Genomic DNA, 22,821 nt, shown 5'->3' on the forward strand with positions numbered 1-22,821 from the left:
GAGTTTATTGCACTAACTTTAAAACTGTATCAACTATTGCATGGGTGAGAAGTTGAAAATTTTAAGCTGGGTGGATTATTGTTGCAGGAAAAGAGAGTATTGCTTTTCCTCAGCTGATGTTCCACACAATGCAGAGATTGTTTCCACTTTTTTTTGGCAAGCAAGATATTAATATGATGCCCTTTAAGTCTAATAGAATGTTTTCAGATTTTTCACGTGACTGGTCTTTCCAATATATTTGCATTGATACTTAATATATCCATACATATCTTCCAATTTAATTGAACATGTAGTGAGAGAGAAAGTCAAGTGAGCAGGAGTATGGTTAAAATGATAAATATTTCACTTACAAAATTTGGGGCAGTGTTTCATGAATTGGTTAGCTAGCATGTATGTAACAGTAAGTTGAGTACACTTAGTTTAAATATCATTTAAACTTGTTTCATGGTTATATGTTCCCCCCAAGTGTGGGGTAGATGCTAGGAGGTCATTCAGGATTTCGTACAAAACCAGGACCAGATTCTGTGTCTCAAACTGTGGATCAAAGGATCTCCCTGCCAGAACTCCATCTGAGAAGTACAAGCTTCAACTGTAGTTCCATCATCACCCTTTTTGTGGATGCAATGTGTGCTCCTTTAAATGCCTAGCCAGCTGTCTGATTTGCAAGGCAGGCACATGTTAGTGGTCCTAACCTCACCCTGCCTCTTTTCAGGTAGCTAGAGTCCATTTGGGTGCTAGCAGGGAGCAGTGCCTGTGCTTCCCTGAGACTCATGGCACAGAGAAGGGGAAATGCATCCAGCATCCTCTGTTTTCCAGCTGAGTTCTATAAAGTTGACCAAAATTGAGCCTCGCATGTGAAGGTTCCAGCTAAAGGTGTACTTGAGCTGACAGATCTGAAGTGACTCATTAATAGGTTAGCGTAGCAGGTATAATGGGGCTTCCTCCAGTCTCAAATTCAGTCAAGGCAGAAAATGCCTACACAGATTTTTATGAAGCTTTCCAAAGCAATGTTGTTTCTGGACAACAAGTAAATGTGAAGAGACATTTAGAACAATTGTGCGATACCAACTATACCTATGACAAAGCTATAGTAAAAGTAATAATAAAAATCTTGGACTGTTGCTAAGAGAATTCCCTTTTCTCCCCCAGTCAGAGTCTTATGTACCCTAATCATCTTGTTCCATCTGCCTTACTTTAAAGGGTCATCATTATATTTAAGCTCAGTCATCTTCTCTTATTCAGTATGTGCTATACATGCAAGTACAGTAGTTGATTTTCTAAGGTATACACCAGCAAGCACTGTGAATTAAAGGGCAGAGATTAACCTTTCAATACCACTGTGACTAATGACTTGATTGGATAATTATCATTTCTGCTTTCAGTCACAGGGAGTGGTAAGGCTAATATGTTAGATTACTTTCAGGTGCTGTATTTTATTTTGTACTTTCCAAGGAATGAGCACATACTTGGCTGAGAACCCTGAAGAAACCAGTTTTCTAGAAAAATACCAGAGTGACTGTACTTTACATCTACAACTGCAGAATTTTCACAAAAGAAAGTAGCTGTATTGCTTAACATTTGAAAGATGTTCATAGGAAATCCTTCCACTTAATAGAGCAGGCCAAATAACTCAAAACCTTGCCATGGCTAGTCACTTAACTATAAGTTTGAATTTTCTTCAGTCAAGTCTGTGTGCAGCTCTCTTTTGTTCATTTTTTGCAAATCTGTTTGCCAGTAGAAATTTTTGCAGCAATATATTTTTGGAAAGTGAATGATGATTTTGTAAATGTGACTATTCACACCAGAATCCCCAAGTGTTGTGCTTCAAAATCAGTGAAAACAGTAACATTTGACCTGCAGTCTGTGTCCAGGAGTAGCTAACGCAGAAAGTGACTTACTGCCAGAATTTAACAACTGATTCTTTCAAAACTGTTACACCTCAATGTGAAATACATGTGACTGTCCAGATAAAATACACTCTTTCCTGACAATTGTTCTTAACAGCTGCAGCTGCAGTGGTGGATCCTGTTCTCCATGGAGAACCCTCCATGAGGTCCCATAGTGAGAGAGAGAGGTAAGGTGTAGGGATGCATGTTGCCAAGTCTCACAAGGAGGAAAAAAAGTGGCACTGCCTCTGAAAACAAGCCCAACCCCTTTCAGTGCTTGCTTTGAAATGGAAGAGGTGCTCTGGCATAAATTAAGCACTGCACACACCAAAAGGGGCAAGAACAGTGACAGAGTTTCCTCCTCAGGCTTGGAAAGGAAAAAGCTCAAATGATTGCAACAGAGTTTAACCAGGGCAAAGAGGGAGGGTGGGGGGGAAATGACGCATACGTCTCTGTCTTTCCAAAGTCAACAGCCAACACCAACTTTGCAAGGCCTCCCTCACCCTTCACACTGCAAAGCTGGGGTGAGCAGTAAGCTCCTCTAGCACATGAAGGGACAGTCAGGCAGTGAGCGAAGGGCAGAGGATGGATCTAAGCAGGGGCGGGTCCAGGCCTCAGCACGCCAAGTGTGTGCTTGGGGCAGCATGCCGCGGGGGGGGCGCTCTGCCAGTCACCGGGAGGGCGGCAGGCAGGGCTCCGGTGGACCTCCCACAGGTGTGCCTGCGGAGGGTCCACTGATCCCACAGCATTGGTGGAGCCCTGGGACCAGCGGACCCTCCACAGACACGCCTGCAGGAAGTCCACCGGAGCCGCAGGACTGGCGACTGGCAGAGCACCCCCCCATGGCATGCCACCGTGCTTGGGGCAGCGAAATGTCTAGAGCCGCCCCTGGCACTAGGACAAGGGAGGGAGCGAGGCTGGAGAAAGGGAGGTGGTGGCAGGAACCATTTGCAGGGTGACTACCTGCCACTAGTGGGACTCACCTCCTGCAGCGCAGGGGAATGGAAGAGGCTGGAGCAGCAGCATGTGTCCAGTTGGTGGCCCTGGTTCAGAAGGGCAGCAAGCTCATGGACCCAAAGGTGGCTGGCTGGGCCCCTGTGTAACATGCTGGCCGCTGGCTGCTCTACTGGCCGCTCTATTCCCCTTGCAGCACCCGGAGGAGCAGGGGCTGGCCAGACCCCCCCATCCCACTTTCTGGCTAGATCTGCTGCTCTGCCATGGGTCTCAGGGCCTATCATGCCCTCCCAGCACCACCCCTGTCCTGACACAGCACCTTCCTCCCCAGAAATACAGCCAACCTCCATGCCCACAAGCCTAGCTGGGGAAGACAGCCTGACAGCTGCAGGCAGTGGAGCCCCCAGGGAAGAGGATGTCTGGCCAGGGAAGAATCCTGAACTGTCCTCAGGGTCATCCTGACATTCCCCATTCAGGAGGCTCTCCTAGGGGCAGCCATGGGGAGGGAGGACCCTACCCACCACCCCATCCCCAGAGAAAGGGATCCTAGGGGAGAAAAGACAGGTTCCTGCCACCACCTTCCTCGCCTCGCATGGTATGGCACATTGCCACCCTCACTGCTGCCGGCAGCAGTGCTGCCTTTGAAGCTTGGTGACTGGACAGCAGCAACTGCTGGCCAGGCACCCAGCTCCTAAGGCAGTGCTGCTGCCAGCAGCAGCACAAAACTAAGGGAAAGATGCCTATGACAAAAAAGCCTGAACAAGCAACTTCCAAATAAAACAAGCCGAAAACCCCGCAGCCCTCCGATCGGTGACTGGCAATTCAAACAGGATGGTGATACTGAAAAATCCATTCAATCTAAATGCACTGAGCTACTGCCAAATTCTTAAGTGTTATGTAATCAGGTGCCAAATTCTAAATGTTGGTCTTCTCATGCTGACATTGTAAAATAAAAGACTGGTGGAATAAAGAAAATATCTTTTATTCAGTACAATATTGTCTCATTAAGTATTTTTTTTCCAAATTTTTACTTAAAATAATTAAATCAATAAATTAAAAAAGCCTCTCTGAGGTTGAATCCAGCTTGAGCAAGTACACAAAGAATGGAGAGAGAAAAAAAGCAGCTACAAATCTTCATGCAAGCAACATTGTATGTGATGTTTGCTCCAGAAGATGGTACACAAGCAGCCATACCTGCCTAACACAGCCTGGTCCTGAACCACCCTCCATCTCACCATCAAAGGTTAATGTACACAAATTTAAGTCATATAAAGTATTATAATTATCTGTCCAGAATTCAATGAAAATTTGGTTTCATTGTGTCACTTGATCTGCATATTATAGATCTTGGGCCAGATCCCTCCATTACAATTGAAGAGCTTACGTCTTAAGTACTATTTTGGACCTTGTCTATATGCAGGATTTGTTCTGATTTCAATAACTGATGGTCAATAATACATGAAAATTCTTCCTGTAGGCAAGGAAAGCCATTATTTGCACTGGACTCTCAGTTTCCAGCAGAGGGGGAGCCATAAGAATTGCTGAAGTAGGGGCTAATCCCAGTGTACAAAAGGCCTTAGAAGGGTAGCCTTGTAAATCATGAATGGAAGCTGTGTGTGACCTCGATGTTCTTGAAAGGGAGAAGAGAGGAAGAAAGAGAAAAATCTGTGGGTCTGATTCTCATTTGCAATAAGGGCAGATCTACACTTAAAATGCTGCAGCTGCACTTCAGATACTTATGCCAACAGGAGGGCTTCTCCTGTCAGCATAGGTACTCCATCTCCCCAAGAGGTTATGTTGACAGGAGAAGCTCTCTTGTTGACACAGAACAGTCTATAGTGGGGATTCGGTCAGTTTAACTGCATTGCTCAGAGATGTAGATTTTTTCCTAGTGTAGATCTAATTTCCTAGTGTAGAGTGGAAAGCAAAAAGCACCACTCTGGCAGCAAAAAGGGCCTTTAATATGGGTGCAAATGTCATTTACATTTACTTTTGGAACCTTTATATAGCCGGAGCAGTATTTGGGAGGTCTTAACATAAATGAAAATAAGGCCATTAATTTCTAGAGGTTAAACCAACTAATGGCTCGTGAGTGGGTGTTAGTTTTCAGTGATTCTGAAGCAGAAATAGATTCTATAGAATTAAGAAACAATCATGAGCAACCTTTAAAATTTACCAATATTGCTTAAATCCTTCACTCCCATTTTTCAGTGTAAAGAAGATATACATAAACATACAGAAAATAAAGGAAGTTCCTAGGTTGACTATATTTCTGCATCCAACAGTGTTTTTTATGAGCATGTATCCACAGAATCTTTTAAACTCTACCATGAAACTGGCATTATACTGCCAAAGAATTTCAGGGGCACCAGTTAAGAAATGAAATATGAAGGTAAGTACGGTAGTCGGTATGTCTGTTTACAGAGTATTCCATTGTACCTGACATGTCATGTCCTAATAAGTATGTGAGGTATCACTTTAGTAAGGATTAATTGTATAAAGCAGTTTAGAGAACTTTGCTGCCCAATGACATTTTAAAATTGAAGTCGCTAGTAAAAAACAACAAAGTGTAAAGTTCATGTGGTCATTCACAATAAAGAGATAAAGTCCAGATACTATATTTCAAAGATTCAGATAATTCTGAAGGGTTTTGTTTAAACGAATTTCTTATATATTAAACAGATAACACAATCTCAAGAAAGCATCTTCTGCAGTGAAATATTTTAGTTCCTTCATATAGAGACGTAATACATAATGTAACAACCATGAAAAACAATACAAAATGTCTTCAAATTTAACAAGTAGAAAAATATAACTAGTTTATACGGCAATTGTGAAACTAATACTGTACAGAAGTATTTATGGATTTTACAAATAAATTATAGCTTAAATGCCCTTTTTATATAATTTCTAAGCGTACACTGAAACTTAGGCTCTGAAGCTTATCAATAACTTAACACAAATTAGTGCCAGTCAAATGTTCTGCCAACAAGCTCAAAGAATTTTCTATTAGGTTCATGAAAATATTCATACAGTTTATCAAGTAAATGAGAATCTACATGAGGGTGTGCTCTTCCTTTTGACTCATGTAAACAACGTTCCCTACCACTATCCCTTAGGCAATAGAAGCCTTTAGTTTTATTGAAGTAAAAGTTTGAAGCATTTATTTGAGGTGACAACCTTAGAAACGTCTCTACTGTCTCTATTTCTGGGAAAGGATCTTTGATTAGTTTATCCCCATCTACAATGTGAATGCGATCAAGAGGAAAATACTTCAACCAGTTTTGCATGTGAAAGTAATATAAGCTTCTGTTTATTGCCTTGTAGTCCACGTTGAGTTCACCATCTTTAATCAGGAATTCTTCAATGGATGGATACGGCTTGTGCTTTTGTACATGATTGTAGAACACTTGGGTGTAATCAGATAGTACTCTCTCACTTGGGTCTCTCAAAATAAGGAGTAGTCTCATTGACTGGTTCATGTTATAAACTCTTTCAGGCACTTTGGGTGAAGTGAAATAGGCTGGGGTTTTTTCCACTGTGATCTGATGGGGATAAGAGAATGGCATTTGATTCATATACCACTGCAATCCATTTCCATAATGATCCTCCCAGTCAAAGAAATGGACTTCACTTTCTGCTGCTGCAATATCTGGATGGAGACTCAACATCTCTAATAAGGCTCTTGTTCCACCTTTTCTTACTCCAATAATGATAGTTTGTGGTAGCCGCTGGCAAGATCCGTTAAAATGAATGTTTCCTTTGAAGTCATTTTTGAGAACTGTTTTCTTTAAGAGCTCTTTCTGAACAGATTGAGAAGTGGCCTCAGCCTTAGAAATTACGGTTGGTCTCGAAGGCACTATATGAGGTTGAACCATAAGCAGTAAAGCTCCTAGTAGAAGAGCTGCCATGGCAGAAGTTCTTAATCTGGTTTCACTCAACCAGGTAATGGGGCATGGATTGATTTCCACATAGAATGGTGTTGAAAAGTTGTGTTCCTTTTGCTGACTGAGCACGTATTTTTCAAGTAGAGTAGTCACTAGGGAGGAAAGAGAAACATATTAATATATACTCAAATATATCACTACTAAAAGCTACTTTGTTATGTTAAATATCTTGGTTTCTGCAACATATCAAACTTTCTATTTCTCCCAAGGGTAGACTCCAACATCACAGGATATTATTAAAAACTTTCAAAGACAAGTAAATATAAGAACTGCATGAGGAAACATCTTCCTGCCATTTGGAGACAGAAACATTAAAAAGCTTTGTCTTTAAAGGCATCTTAAATATTAAAGTGGGATAATTTCTCATTTATGTAAATGACTTCAATGGGTTTGACTGGTATAACATAAAAATTTGATATTATTAACTACGAGTGTGAGAAATGCCTTGGAACCAAACCCAGAAAGACAAAGGGTAGGCCTAGGCCAGAACATCCCTGCTCCAGTTTTTGGCCCTTTAAAGATATGAATTCTTGGAATTGTAGTCCCTTGAGAGGTCAGGTGACTGTAGCCTGGCAGCAGAGCCTGCTGGGGGGAAGTCAGGCTATTAAAAAAAATAGCTGCCTATAATAGCAGGAGAGTTAGAGGGAGTATGGTATCTTACTATGGGGAAGCCTGAGAAAGGACTGGGACAAGGCCTGAGTGGGCAATCACTTCGGAAAAAGTGAAATAGGGGGGTTTAAGTGAAGCTGACATCCAGTGCACATAGGTTTCCTGGGCTGTAGGCTGGAATAGAGTGGGCTCCCTTATGGTGCTATCAACAGAAGGTGGCAAACCTCCACAATGATGGGGAAAAGGAAGATGTGCCCTGAGTTAAAAGATTAAGAGTTATGTATGGATTGTTGTTTGAAGCTCTTCTATGCCCTAGAATGGGAGGGATTTGATTTTCTCTGAGGGCTAGATCATAAACACACTAACTCTTCTGACCAGGCAGAGGAGAAACTGAAGTACATCTGGAAAACAGAATCAGGGCTGCAAACTCATCCTGGAACGAGGTAAGATGACTATTGCAAATGTACTATAGATTACAGCGCACTATGCTTTTGAGTTTTGGAGCTTATCTTGTGATTGCGCATGTTACATTAACTCTGAATGTTTCTGCAAAATGTTGAACAAGTATTGGTGATGATAATTAGTCCCAGTCAAATGCTGGAACACATCTCATGGATATTACTGTCACTTCATGAGATGATTAGCAAAGCCCACAGACACATTATGGTATATCAAGTTAATTTTCAGCAAGATGTACTGATTCTATAAGAAGATTTTAAATACTCCAGTTAAGAATTAATACTCTTAAGAATCAGGATGGGTTGTTTACAAGCTGTTATCAAGTTGCATTTTAATTTAAGAAAATATGATCCTATCTTTTGGTGCCCATTGTGATTCATTTTAGACACTGGTTGGCCTGTTCTGTCATGTCAGATTTAGTGTGAAAATGCCAGCTATGCCAGTTAATTATCTTCTGAGCTAGCCACAGGTGGTGTCTATACAAGGATGGTCTGCTGAAATTTCCCACCATTCTAAACAGCAGTGGGCTAGTATAGACAAGGCGCCAGAGAGCTACCAGTGTTGTCTATCCCTAGTCAGAGTTTAAAGCCACAAGGAGAAAGCATCTGATTGCTGTGACTTGCTAGGGCAGCGAAATGCTAAGTTAAGCATGGGACAGCCCAGACTGAACAGCCAAAAAAGCTGGAGCTCTGAGCTAAACGTCACCTGCCTGAAAGATTGGGGCTAGGCACTGGAAATGCTTCAAAGTCTGAAAAGACATTCCAGTGACGACTTCAAAATAAGTCAATTCTCTGAAACAAGAACTAGTGACAGTTTCTGGTTAATAAAGGGCTTTTCAAAGTGCTTTCCTTGTATTTACAAAGGGCTTGACTGCACCCCAAATGGGAGAGGTTTGCTTTCTTCAGCTGTTGCTAATGGTTACCTGAGCTTTACACCTCCTCTTGGTGGCTTCAACAATGGTTACAATAAAGCTATATGTACTGCTAGGAAGTTGGGGGAGGGGGCACAGGGACCCAGAACTGGTATAGAAGCATGGAAACCATCCCTCTTGCAGATTGAGAGCAGAGTTATGACCTGTCCTATGGAGGAGGGGGTACCACAGTCTTTCTTGTGATGTATCACTCAAAAGTATGATATAGGGAAACTGTAAGCTTTCTTTCCCTCTTTGCCCCATCATAGGTTTTATCAGGCAGTAATGTGGCTTTGTGTCCTTAATCTTTCTTTTATTCTCCTCTCCCCAACATGTGCAGTTCTTGCCATACCTGTAACCCTCTTACTAACTCACAAAACTATATTAATAAATATAAACCAACTAAGAAATTATACCAGAAATATAGCACCCACTGATGTCTAGCATGCAGTTAATGCAGTTAACGCCACATTTAGTTGCAATGTGAGCAAACATTGCAGCAACAACCTGCTTAGGTGGGAGGTTGCTGGTCAGAATATTAAAACAACAAAATATCAAATCTTGATTGATTTTGAGGTAATTAAGGGAACAGCCACTTATTCCACGGTAGTATGTTTTAAGCAAGCAAGCTCCATAAATAGTAAACCTGAGTTTTCCTGTTGACCCACTCAAACAATAGCTCAGCCTTTTTTCCTGCTGAACGCCTATTATTTTCCAGTAAGTTATGCTAACATTAAAGAGGCTGATTGAGCAAACCCATACTCACGGGTAGACACATGAAAGTAAACTTGGTTACCAGTAAACCAATGGCTCTGTGCAATAATTATCACTTGAATTATTTATTATTAGCAAACTTTAGTGACACAAACTGACTTTATTATCTTATGAACTATGCCTACTCAGTAAAAGCTGTGTCATCTGGCACTTTTTCAACTAGAATGCTCTATTAACCAGCATTTTTGATATCTCCAAATACAAATTTTCAGTCTAGTAACCGGCACAAGTATACTGCCCAGAAGGTTATGCAATTGCACATTCTACACTCTAATTTTATGCAAAAGAAGCAGAAGATAAGTAAGCAAGCTGATATCAGGGATTTATTCAAAAAAGCAGCTTCCAGGGTGTGTCATAGGGTCATTACAGATTCAGACCAATCTTCTACACCTTCTACATCTACAATGATAATTGATGTTGATAACGATGACCCTGAGGCACTGCAAGATCCTGATGTGCCTTCTGAATCAAAGATTCAATTATGTTCAGTATAGTTTTAGTGTGAAGTATATTGTCAGTGATCTAGGTGTACGCCACGCGCTGCCCATAGTGATATGTATGATATGATTTATCATATGATAAAGTTTTCTATACAGTAGGTTATGGGTATATACCTAAGTGCTTCAAGAAACCAACCACCCTGCTGTGCAGTGCTACTACTGGATTGGTGAGTACCTGTATGCTATTTTATACTTCATTCATTGTATTGTATTCTAATTATTGAAAAATTAGTATTCCATTGGTAAGTATAACTCTTGAGTAACCGGCACTCCCCAATCCACACAACATGTTGGATAACTGTAAATAGTGAATAAAAATAAAACCATCAATTGGCTGAAAGGACTGTTTCATGCCAGTCGTGCTATTTTTTTTTTATCCAAGTCCTTTTACCTAGGAAGGGTATGTCATAGGAATGGTTTTGGGAGAATGGAGCATACAGTGAAGAGACCCTACGATGCTACATTCTTGGAGTAACATAATGTAGTATTAGGCCCATGCAGAATTAAATGTGCGGTATTATTCTGGAAAGCTGACCAAGTGGACCCTTGAGCCTCTGAGGAGCTCCAGTGACTTCTCTTCTTTTCTTTACTTGAAACACTTGTTTCAGACATTAAACAGCTTTGTATAATGAGACCTCATAGGAATTTTCCCATAATGTCAATCCATCGGATTCTTGTATTGCCTTTTTTTTAAACTATATATTTTACTATTTGTAGTATTTGTCCTCTTTGCACATGTTCAATTAACAATGTCCTCAGCTGTGCAGTTCAAAATATATTCCTTTTTGATTACTGAATACACCTCTACTCCGATATAAGGCAGGTTCGCATACACGCAGTAAAGCTCTGACATGCTGCTCTGAGCAGCGTGTTAAGGGTGCCGGGCCAGGCCAGGGATGAGAGGTTTGATAAGTGGCAGAAGGTCTCGGAGGCGTTCAGGGGCTTCCCCCCCCTCAGGGTCTGGGGGGCAGGAGCTGTGGGAGGGCACTTTTGGGGGCCCCGCAGTCCCAGAGTGGCCCAGGGGATTAGCGGGGGCCCAGAAGCAGCCCGCTCTACTTCCCTCATCCTTGCCCCAGCCGTGTTGCTCAGGGGAGGGGGCTTGGGGTAAGGGATCCACCTCCCCCCCCCGCATTCACCAGCAGTGGCGGAAGCAGAGCAGTCCAGCCCCAGACCACTCCACTCCACCAGCTCCCAGTCGCAGCGCTCCACTTCCTGTCACGGGTGAGTACGGGGGGGGGCATCCTTTCCCCAAGCTCCCCGCACTCACCTGTGGTAGGAAGCGGAACGCTGCGGCTGAGAAGTGGCAGAGTGGAGTGGGCTGGAGCCGCATTGCTCTGCTTCCCGCTGCCAGTGAGTGTAGAGGGCATCCTTTCCCCAGCCTCCCCGCACTCACCAGCGGTGGGAAGCAAAGCAGCCCAGCCCCAGCCAGCTCCACTCCGCCAGCTCCCAACCGTGGTGCTCCACTTCCCGCCGCAGGTGAGTGCAGGACCTTTCCCCAGCCACTCCCCAGCGACATGGCTGGGGCCAGGCCAAGGAAAATGGAGCAGGCTGGGGCAGTGTCGCTCCACGTCCCTTCGCAGGGGCATCCTTTCCCCAACCTCCCCGCACTCACCGACAGCAGGAAGCGGAGCACCACGGCTGGGAGCTGGCAGAGTGGAGCAGGCTGGGGCCGGGCTGCTCCGCTTCCCACTGCTGCCGGTAAGTGCCTGTCAGGGGGCAGGGGTGGATAGGCTTCGAAGCAGTTAGGGACAGGGGAGTTGGGTGGAGGGTGTGCTGGGGGTGATTAGGGATGGGGATCTCTGGAGGGGGCGGTCAGGGAATGAGGAAGGGGGGGCAAAGCAAGTTTGATATAACATGGTCTCACCTACAACGTGGTGAGATTTTTTTGTCTCCTGAGAACCACGTTATAGGGTAGCGGTGTAATTTATGTTTCTGTTTTTTAAATGCACTCAGTATATTAATAATTTGTTATGATTTGACCGTTATTGGGTCACTTATTTTTGTTGTGCTGCAGTAACACCACAGTATTAGGTGAAAGTTCATGCTGTCATATGGGTGTAATTCGTAAAGTGAAAAAAAAGCTGAAAATTGCTGAGAACTTAAAAATTGGACAGTAACAAACCAGGACTCCCAGTGATGACTGAACCTGCTGCTATTATATACAAAAAGAGCTCTCAGCCATGCATGTAACTGTTTCCATCAGTTCACACTAGCTCTACAGACATTCCAAGCTTCAGTGTCAATCTTGGAATCTTGTATCAATGATGGACAGAAGCGCTTGTGCATAATATTCCATATAAATTTAACAAAACATTTGTTGTATGGGCAAAGTGATATCCATGAAAAAAAATGCATATACATTGGTTTATTGCTTCAGCTTTCTTCTCGTATGCCCTCCTCAGGTGGATATTAGCCAAATTACGAATGTGTGTATTAGGATTGCAGCAGTTTATATAAAAATAAGGATGCTAACATACACTATATAGCTTTGCAATTTGCAAACCTGAGAAATGTTTTGGCAAGAAAAAGCTCTTGAAGGTAAGCTTAACAGCTGCTCTGCCAAATTACTTTCCTGCTTCAAGAATTTCTTTCACTGTTTCCACAAGTCATTTAGAGCACACATGACTTCACAGAATGACTATGCATTCCAGATTAATACAAAAATTTAACTGAGAGTATCATTAGTATTGTATCTGCTCCATGTAAATGAATGAGTTGGTGCGAGAAACACAGTTACTGTTAAATGGTGCTTTGAGGATTATACCTAGATGTTTTAAATTTTGAATTGCTTTTTCTTAATCTCTTCTGCAATTTTCTCAGATTAATTAGCAAAATAGTGGTCACATTATTTATTCAATAAGATTCACTGTGGAACAATCAAATCAGTCTTCACAGTTATTAACTTTGAAAAAGATTTTAGCTCAGAAATAAATGGACAACTTTTTTTCATTGTAAATGTAACTAGGAAAGAAGTGAGAGCTGTCATAATCACTGAATTACATTGAGGGTTTTTTAAAGCACATCTGTCTCGCTCTATGGTACTTATATGGTCTCATTACCAGAGTATCTGAGTGCTTCACAATCTTTAATAACTCAAGGGGCATTTTAACTAGACCTGATTTGAACTAACTTCATTTTAATGTAGATATTAAATACTGTTTAAGACAAAATTTTGGTCAGTATCAGTCACTTCACTTCTCATGTGGGAAAATGAGAAACTGAGAAAATATAGGCTGGGACTTTGAAAGAAGCCAAGACATTTAGGTGTCCAGCTCAATTTAAATTCAATGAGTCAGCAGTTTAACTCTTGAAAATCCTACCACAATGACTTGCAAATCAGTAGCATAGCTTGAAACAGAAGTCAGGTCTCCTGACTCCCAGTTCTATGCAATTCTTTTAATAAAACAAAACAAAACAAAAAAAACACACCAACGATTCAGTATCTATACTTAGAACCATGGCTCCTTAAACAAGAACATAGAAGACCATTCTTAAACTAGGCACATACACAATTCTAAATATTATAAGATTTTAATAATTATGTGATTCCAAAAATGCTTCTCAGACCCCATCAATAGAAATTGCAAGAGAAAGAGACTCATTGTTGCACCATAGTAGTCTTATACAGATGACATAACTTGTAGTGATGCAGAAATTATGAACTCCCTGTGGTTCTGTCTATACTAGGCTTTTCCCCCTGACATATCTTGCTTCTGCATCTATGCCAGCAGCAGCCTCTCTGTAGGCCAGCCTCTGATATTTAAACAACAGTTTATCCCAACACTGCTCAGAGCAGGTCCAGATGATGCTGCGGCTAAAAGGCCAACAGCTGCCAGAACATTGCCTGTGCTAGGTGGTTGGAAGGAAACAAAGGAAAAAGACTACTGTAGACAAGGTATCTGGGCCTTACCCCTCAGGGTGCTCAGTATCTTCAGTTCCCCAGCCTGAGATGTTCTCAGCAGCAGATAAGATCAGTCTCTTAATTACATTCTGCCCTTTATTACACTTGTACAACCTAGGTCCCAGATGGTCTTCTCTTGTATGACAATCCAAAGGAGTGGGGCAAGACATTTTTGTGAGGAAATCTCTACGAAGAGCTCCATTGGAGCCACCTGACCAACTATGGCAGCTGAAAGGATGCTGATAGGAAGGGGGAACAGCTATATTAACTCCTTCACATATCTTTCATGTGGTCAGGGAGATGAATTCCTACTGTGACTCACCTGCCTCTCCCATCCGTAACCCACAAACACACACAGCTCTAGGTCCTACAGTGAAGAATGTATGATGCTGCAAAGGCATCTGAGTCTCCTATTCTCCCCCACATTGTTCCTTGTAGGGACAGTTGCACCTGAGGGACCTCTCAGTGCAGACAACTAAAGGGGCACAATCTGGCACAAGAAATGGGCCTGAATGAAAATGCCAGATTTGAATGCTTCTTCTAGAGTTTAGGCTCATCTCTAAGGTAAATTCCTTACCTCTAGAAGGAGATCAGAGCTGGCACTCCCCAGGAGAGCCTCAGGCTCTCCAAAGCAGCTGGATATTTGCACACAATAAGCTGATCAGAACTTAGACTTCAACGCACCCTGGATGCCAGACTTCTTGAAATGAATTGTGCTCTTGAACTCTACTGTGGAATATATCACCTGACATACAATACTGCATTGTCATTTAAAAAGGTTTGAAACTATCCAGGTTGCACAATTCTTAAATGTATTAGACTGGCTTATTTGTACTGAGACTATGTCCAGCTGAACTAATGTAAACTTTGCAGTACCAGTTCTCTGGAATACAAGCAATTTTTTTAAACCAATTAAAAGTAGCCTTTACAAATAGATTGTGTAAGATAGTTCTGGTTAAAAATGAGCTAGACTTGTCTGAGTATTTTTGAAGAATTTCAAGGATAATTTCTCCACAGTATGAACACATCTCTTCTACAAAGAAAATGAATGTCTGACTTTATATGTTCTCCCTATTTTGTTTGTTATATGCTGGGTTCAAAACACTTTAGCTAGCATTTTGGGACTAGTTATAAGAGAACTCCCCAATATATCTGCGGGACTTCTAGCAGAAACTGCCATGAGTACTGAAATGGGAGCTCTTAAAGTGCAAAGAAGCAAATATTTTAAGTTGGCTAATAGCTGTCTTATAAACATTTTTGTTTCTTCATAGGAAACACTTTTCCTGTAATAGTTCCCGCTACAGGAAAACTCTTTCCATGCCCTCCTCTGGAAGAGATTCATCCCAGGCCTTCTCTCTTTGCTGGTTCTAAATCCATAAGAAAATTTTCTGTTTTTCAAGGAAAAAATTCAGTGTAATATAGCTTTTAAGTAATACATGGTAACAAAACATTCAAATTCTAGTTTTCTGCTGTAATTACCTGGAAGTGTCTGTGTTTGCAATGAATTGTACAAAGATGAGAGTATATTAAAAGAAACAGTACTGTACACTGCTTGAGCTACTGAGAAATCTCCGGGGCATTAACTATTGATTACCTCTCGTAATACAAGAAAAATGCCCATCTGTGTCTCAATAGGAGAGGGAAAAACTTGGAGCAAAATAAATTCTCTCTTAATCCTCTACTATATTGGGTACTTGCCAAAATCTATGATTTTTTGAAAACTACTGCACCACTAATGGCACTACTTTTGTATTAGAACAAAAGAGTCTCTAACTCCTATAGCTAATGGGATACAATAGGAAATCTAGTCTAGTCTAGTTTTCAGTATGGTTAGAATGGAATAAAGTTGATCAGGAAAATGTCTTTTGTCAGAAAGCCTTAAGAGAGTTATTAGCTTAATTTAAATATATATTTGACTTCAAAATTACAGAAATCTCTAAACATTAATGTATATAAATTTGCATGTTAAGGAAGCCTGATGGTGTTTGGCTGAAGTTTTACTATATTTCTGCACTTATAATGCTAAATACAATTTGTACAAATTAGTTTGATCATGATGAACATCAGTCTATAATTTTCTAAAGAATGGCTTAGTTTCAGTGTGAGCAATGATGTAGGAGAAGTTAAAATAGATTAGTGATATATATATAACATCCTTTTGTAGATTTCCTTCCCCCTTCTTCCCTTTAAGGCCAGAAGAGATCAGTCTGATCTTTCATGCAAAGGAATAAGCCAGATCTTTACAGTGGTAAAGAGACAGCAAACACTTCATGTGGCTTGAAGGAAAATAGGTCACTGGAGATGGAGCTTTTTTACATTATGTGCTAAGATTAAATATCCCACGCATCCCAAAATAATCTATATTGTGTCTCATGCCAAGATTTAATTTTTTTCCTAAAGAAGAAGAGTTACTCCACTGCATCATCTAGCCTTCAAAAAGACACAAACATCTATCTCAGAGTGTACAAGACAACATTATTTTTCCCCTTAAGTAAAATAGTTGGTTTTCTAATGCAGAAACAAAAAAGAGACCACCACAAAACAGGCTCACAGATGTCAGAGCTTTAATTGTCCATTACTTGCTATTGCATCAGAAACAACTCTAAGACAGTTACAAGCCTTCCCTGTTCCAAAATCCCACCCTCATTTTGTATTTTGAAATAAAATTTAAATAAAACTATCCTTTTTTGCATTCCCGCCCATCATGTAGTTTCTCACCTTGATTTGTAATTGCAGGCCCTGTTTCTACTAATAGTCTATTATATAGAAAAATCCAACCTTCTTTCAATTCATCTTCCAAGCTGAGTTATACTCCTTCATGCCTGGCCCTGTGGTAACTAAGGGCTTTGCTTCAAGATCAGAGCAGAATGATCTGCCATACTTGGGTAAACCAATCAGTACACTAGGCACTGGCTTCTGGAAGGAACAATCCTGCATTGGCTCTTGAAAGAAGACAAGATGAACCAGCAGGTATCTTCCATCTCTCACTCTCTGGAAGTATGACTAATGTAGGGGGATAAGAGTGCAGCCAGTGAGATGCCCTCTTTGTATAGATAGTTGGGTAAACTATAAGGAGCTTTTTTCCATTATCTGAATCATGACAACTTTAGAGACAAATATTGCTATGTTAAGTTGGTGCAGATCCACTGCAGTCAATGGAATTACTCCAAATTTACATTAGTGTAACACACCGTTGTTTGATACTGTCATAAACAGATAGCTAAGGGTTAATGTCTCTTTCACCTGAAGCACCTGACCAGAGGACCAATCAGGAAACCGGATTTTTTCAACTTTGGGTGGAGGGAAGTTTGTATCTGAGTCTTTGTTTTCTGTCTGCCTGCTTTCTCTGAGCTTTGGAGAAGTAGTTCTGTTTTCTAATCTTCTGTTTCTAAGTGTAAGGACAAAAAAGTCAAATAGTAAGTTATATGGTTTCTTTTCTTTGGTATTTGCATGAATATAAGTGCTGGAGTGCTTTGATTTGTATTCTTTTTGAATAAGGCTGTTTATTCAATATTCTTTTAAGCAATCGACCCTGTATTGTGTCACCTTAATAGAGAGAGACCATTTGTATGTATTTTTCTTTCTTTTTATATAAAGCTTTCTTTTAAGACCTGTTAAAGTTTTCTTTACTGGGAAATTTCAGGGAAATTAAGTCTGTACTCACCAGGAAATTGGTGGGAGGAAAAAATCAGGGGAGATCTGTGTATGTTGAATTGGCTAGCCTAATTTTGCATTCCCTCTGGGGAAAAAGAAAAGTGTTTTTTGTTTCCAGGACTGGGAATGGAGAGGGGAAGTCACTCTGTTTGGATTCACAGAGCTTGTGTCTGTGTATCTCTCCAGGAGCACCTGGAGGGGGGAAGGAAAAAAGGATTATTTCCCTTTGTTGTGAGACTCAAGGGATTTGGGTCTTGGGGTCCCCAGGGAAGGTTTTTCAGGAGGACCAGAGTGCCCCAAAACACTCTAATTTTTTGGGTGATGGCATCAAGTACCAGGTCCAAGCTGGTAACTAAGCTTGGAGGTTTTCATGCTAACCCCCATATTTTGGACGCTAAGGTCCAAATCTGGGACTAAGGTTATGACAGATACTGACCGACCTGAAAAGAAAAATTAATTCCACAGATGTAGGCATATTAAAAAGTGTTAATGTCAAAAGAACAGATACAACAGTGTTCTAAATACAGGGGGTGCAAAACTGAATCTGAGGTCAGGAATACTAACTGCATTTACCCAAAATGCTGTATAATTTCAAGGGAAGTAGAACACATTCTTGTTTTAAAAGTTTAAGAAAAGTAGATCTTATTCCATTAAGCTTAGGAGCTCCTAACACTGGTAAAAGCACTAGCACAATTTATTTATATGCACTGCATTAAACATTACCCCCAAATGGCACATTTCCTTTCCATTAGGCTACGCTGTGAAATAACTGGGGAGCATACACTGCAAGCGATCTCACTGGATTTGTGCAATGAACTGAGCAATTTCTGCTGTCCTTATGTAGGAATAATGAGGAGCACAGCTGGATTCCTGCTGACCACTGCAGCGATCTCAAATGCTTCAAAGCTGATATATACAAATCTGGGAGGATTAAATTAATAGGACTTCATAGTTCTCTCTCTCTGTTTCCTAAAAAGAAAGAGGCACAAGGTTTGGATAAAGATAACCTCAAACTATTCCACTACAGGGAGAGCAGGAAAAGACAGAAGGAGAGTGAGAGAGAGCGTGTGTGTGCGTGTGTAAGTTAAAAAAAAAAGAGATCAGATTGGTTATATTTCTCAGCTACTACTAATTCTAATGGATGGAAGACAGGACACAAAGATCTGCCAAGTTGCACCCTGCTCAGGAGTGGATTTCTTGTCTGGGTGAGTGGTAAGGGGTGTGTGCGGCACACCTTTAGAGAAGGCTTATAAAAGCATCTTCCTCTGAGTGATTGTTTTGTGCAGTATACCTCTCCCTAAGACCTTGATAGTCCCTCAGTTTTGAAGTTGCACCCAGGCATTTTGTGGCAGCTTAATTCTGTCCCCTATATACTAGAAGGCAACAACTCACCTCCTTCCCCAAAAGCCAAGGTGAGATTCAATAATAATTAGCTCCCCCTTTAATCTCCCAAAACTCTCATCCAAACCTGGGTGATCAGATCTGTAGCTTGCTCTGTACTACGTGTATCCATTTCGGTTATATGACGCTCAGCAGGTGAGTCGACGCGAGGCGGAACAGGAAACTATTCTGCTGCTCACTACAACGCTGCGCTCAGTTATTCTGCTTTCCCCACCTGTGTAGCTCCCCAGCGCCCGATGGCGAGGGTCCGGCTTTGCACCCCGGTGTCACTAAGCTGGCCACAAGGGAAAACACCTGCCGCCTTCCCACAAACAGCCCCGGCCAAAACGTAGCGTGACTTGCAAACCCCAGCAGGCCAAGTGCTTCCTCCTTTCTTCCCCGTTCCCCGCTGACATGCGAGTGGCTGGGACAGAGGACGGGCGCAGCGTGGCCAGCTGGGGTGGGAGAGCCTGGAGCCTCCCGAAGAGACCCGCATTTCCGGAGGAGATCCCGACAAAAAACCAGCAGCAGCTCCGGTGCTCACCCCCCACCCCTCCTGCCCGGCGCAGGGCATACCTGGATTCGGCCTCCGTGCAGAGCCGGGCTCGCCCCCGGGGCGTCGTGCTTGGCGGGGGAGCTGCGCTCAGCGAATCTGCTGGTGCCAGGTTCGGGGCTGAAATCCCGCCGCTCAGACATCTACCAAAGGGCGAGTCCCCGCCCCGTGCCCGGTTCCGTCCGCCCCCCGGAGCGCTGCAAAGCCTGATCGCACTTGCTCACCTGGGCAAAGTCTGCCTGAGTCAGAGCCGACACCGGACCCCTGCGCCTCAACGCAGCCCAAGTTACCCTAAAACCTCCGCTCTAAGGCGCCTCGCCGCGCACTCCTCAACCGTCTCCCCCTCCCCGAACCCCCGTTTCCAACTCAGCCACGAACCTCTAGTGCATCCTTCATGCCCTGCCCCACACCGTCAGCCTACCGAACCCCAACTTCAATTCACCACCCAGACTGCACCCACGTGCCCCACCCCCGCCCCCTCCAGCAACCCCCCAACTTCACTCCCCAGCTACGGCCCCAAATAGCCATTCCCATTATAGCCACCAACGTGCTCCTAAACTACCTCCTGCAAGCAGGCCCCCCTGCCTCACTCCCCGTGTACCGCCCCAAACCAACCCCGATTTACCCTGCGTGCCCCCCAGCCTCACTCCGTGTACAGCCCCAAACCAACCCCAATACACCCCGCGTGTCCCCTATCCTCACTCCCACCTGCCGCCCCAAACCCCAATACACCCCGCGTGCCCCCAACCTCACTCTCGCCTGCCAACCCAAACCAACACAATACACCTCGCCTGCCCCCCAGCCTCAGTCCCCGTGTACCGCCCCAAACCAACCCCAATACACCCCGCGTGTGCCCCATCCTCACTCCCTATGTACCGCCCCAAACCAACCCCAATACACCCCGCGTGTCCCCTATCCTAACTCCCACCTGCCGCCCCAAACCCCAATACACCCCGCGTGCCCCCAACCTCACTCTCGCCTGCCAACCCAAACCAACACAATACACCTCGCCTGCCCCCCAACCTCAGTCCCCGTGTACTGCCCCAAACCAACCCCAATACACCCTGCGTGCCCCCAACCTCACTCCCACCTGCCGCCCCAAACACACCCCGCGTGTCCCCCATCCTCACTCTCGCCTGCTACCCCAAACTCCAATACACCCCGCCTGCCCCCCAACTTAACTCCCACCTGCCACCTCAAACCAACACAATACACCCCCGATTCACCCTGAGTGCCTCCCAACCTCAGTCCCCCTGTACCGCCCCAAACTAACCCCAATACATCCCGCGTCCCCCATCCTCACTCCCACCTGTCGCCCCAAACACACCCCAATACATCCCGCGTGTTCCCCATCTTCACTCCCACCGGCCACCCCAAACCAACACAATACACCCCTCCTGGCCCCCAACCTCACTCCCACCCAAGCAACAAGCCCCGATCCGCCCCGCAGAGGAGCCCCCCGCTCACCCGTCTGACGCCGAGCCGTCAGCCGGGCTCCTGCAGCTAGGGCCGCCCCGCTGTGCCATGAACAGAGACACCGGGGTAGATAGCAGCTGCGCGGGCAGGAGGCGCCCGGCTGGCCGCGGAGCGGAGCAAGGGACTGGACGCGCTGCCTGCCGCCGCTGCAGCCCCAGCGTGACAGGCAGAGCTGGCGAGAGGCTGCGCCGATCCCCGCGGAGGAGGGAAGCCTGGGAGCGAACGCCCGCTGCTGCCAGCCTCGCTCAGGTGCAAACCTAGGACTCAGCACCTCCTGTGCCCGCCCCCGCCGCAGCCTCCGGGCGCCAAGTCCGAGCCCTGCGGGAAGGGGAGGCGGGGCCGACCTCTGCGGCTCAGCGCAGTGGGACGGGACGGGGAGCCCCTACCGGCCGCCCTGCCTTGCGCAGACAGCAAAGCCACCGAGAGAGGCGACGAGCCCGGGGGGGACAGGCAGAGCTCGGGACGAGCTCAGCCCTGGGGCGTGACACCTGGACAGCGACATGCTCCTCCCCCCGGCACAGGCCTCTGGGGCTGGCGCTAATCCGCTTTCATCCCACGCCAGGAAGCTGCGGGGCGCTGGTTGAAAGACTGGTACTGATTTCACTGAGAACTGGATCGGGCCCTGGGAGGAGTGAGGTGTAAAGTCTCAGGGAACGGGGCCGTGGCCCTATCAGTAGAAATTCAATCTGCAGCTCCAGTTGATCTGCTCCTTCTCTTGACCTATTTTACAGAGAGAGCCCAACCGTGAAATTGGAGTCCGGATCCAGTTAAATCTCAGATCCCCGCCCCTCAAAATCCCCCCAAACCACCTTCCTGTAGGACTCCTGCAACTGCCCTAAGCCCTTATCCTGGCAACACCTGGGCATTGCAACTACTGAGGTGTAAAATTACTCCCCAAAGCAAGTGCAGGGTTGGGGTTCAGAGCTTGTAAAAGTGCTTGCAGCAGGGGCTGTCTCTTCCTATGAGTTTGCACAGTGACTACTAGCACAATGGGGCCTCTGTTGTGATTGGGATCTATAATAATAATAATAGATATCAGTGCAATATAAATAATAATTAGTATAATAACATCACTTTTGTTAAAAGTTTTTCACTTATGCTGCAAAGATGAAAAATACAGGTAGCTGAGGCATGTATAAATGTGATGAGTAAAAATATTAATGGGAAGAAATAATCTCAATATACACTTTAAAGTACAACAATTGAAATGACACAAAGACTCTTCCTACCCTGTCTAAAATAATTTTACATGAGGGAAGCTAATGAGTGAGACTTGGCAAATCAGCGTATAGCGTTACCTTTTAACAACCCTTTCCACATTACTTGTTTCATTTCATGTTTGTTTGCTTGATTTTACAGCATGATGTACTAAAGAGAGATGAGGAAGGAAGCTGTACTGAGATTCATTTAAAGAAGTTCTGTCAATGTTTATCAAAAGCGATCCGCATTTGCCAAAAGTGATACATGATTCTTCAACGCAAAATGTGTTAGAAATAGCACAAACATAGGGCATCCTCCTCCTCCCACTGAAATAATGGTCAGACTTTCACTGATTTCAAAAGGAGAAAAGCAGACCCATGCAACACAAAAATAATTTGCGGTCAGTCAGTTGGGGTCAATGAGCAGAACATTACTGCAGTCTGTGGAGCTATGCTAATTTACACCAGTGACCAGACTGGTCCAAAATATGAAAGCAGGGGTCTGCTATGAAGAGCAAGATTGAGGAAGTCTGTATTTGCACTGTTTCTACTAATATATTTTGCCTGGAAAGATAATTTATTAATCACTAGTTACAATAATCAATTTATCAGGAGGAAC

At 43.8% G+C, this 22,821-nt stretch overlaps 1 protein-coding gene across 2 annotated transcripts; it reads right to left on the reverse strand.

Annotated features, from left to right (window-relative positions):
- Positions 1 to 4,587: 4,587 nt before the first annotated feature.
- HS3ST1 (heparan sulfate-glucosamine 3-sulfotransferase 1) lies at positions 4,588 to 21,383 on the reverse strand. 2 transcript variants are annotated; one of them, XM_030563790.1, is made up of 3 exons: positions 20,995 to 21,383; positions 19,551 to 19,751; positions 4,588 to 6,879 (listed from the first exon to the last, which is right to left on the reverse strand). In XM_030563790.1, the coding sequence occupies exon 3, from the start codon at positions 6,749 to 6,751 to the stop codon at positions 5,804 to 5,806; it is 948 nt and encodes a 315-aa protein (XP_030419650.1). In that variant the 5' UTR covers positions 6,752 to 6,879; positions 19,551 to 19,751; positions 20,995 to 21,383; the 3' UTR covers positions 4,588 to 5,803. The 2 variants fall into 2 exon arrangements, with proteins under 2 accessions (XP_030419650.1, XP_030419651.1); XM_030563791.1 differs by lacking the exon at positions 19,551 to 19,751.
- Between the last annotated feature and the right edge of the window lie 1,438 nt (positions 21,384 to 22,821).

This window comes from Gopherus evgoodei, chromosome 5 (assembly GCF_007399415.2).
Source record: "Gopherus evgoodei ecotype Sinaloan lineage chromosome 5, rGopEvg1_v1.p, whole genome shotgun sequence".
In the NCBI taxonomy this organism is placed as follows: Eukaryota; Metazoa; Chordata; order Testudines; family Testudinidae; genus Gopherus; species Gopherus evgoodei.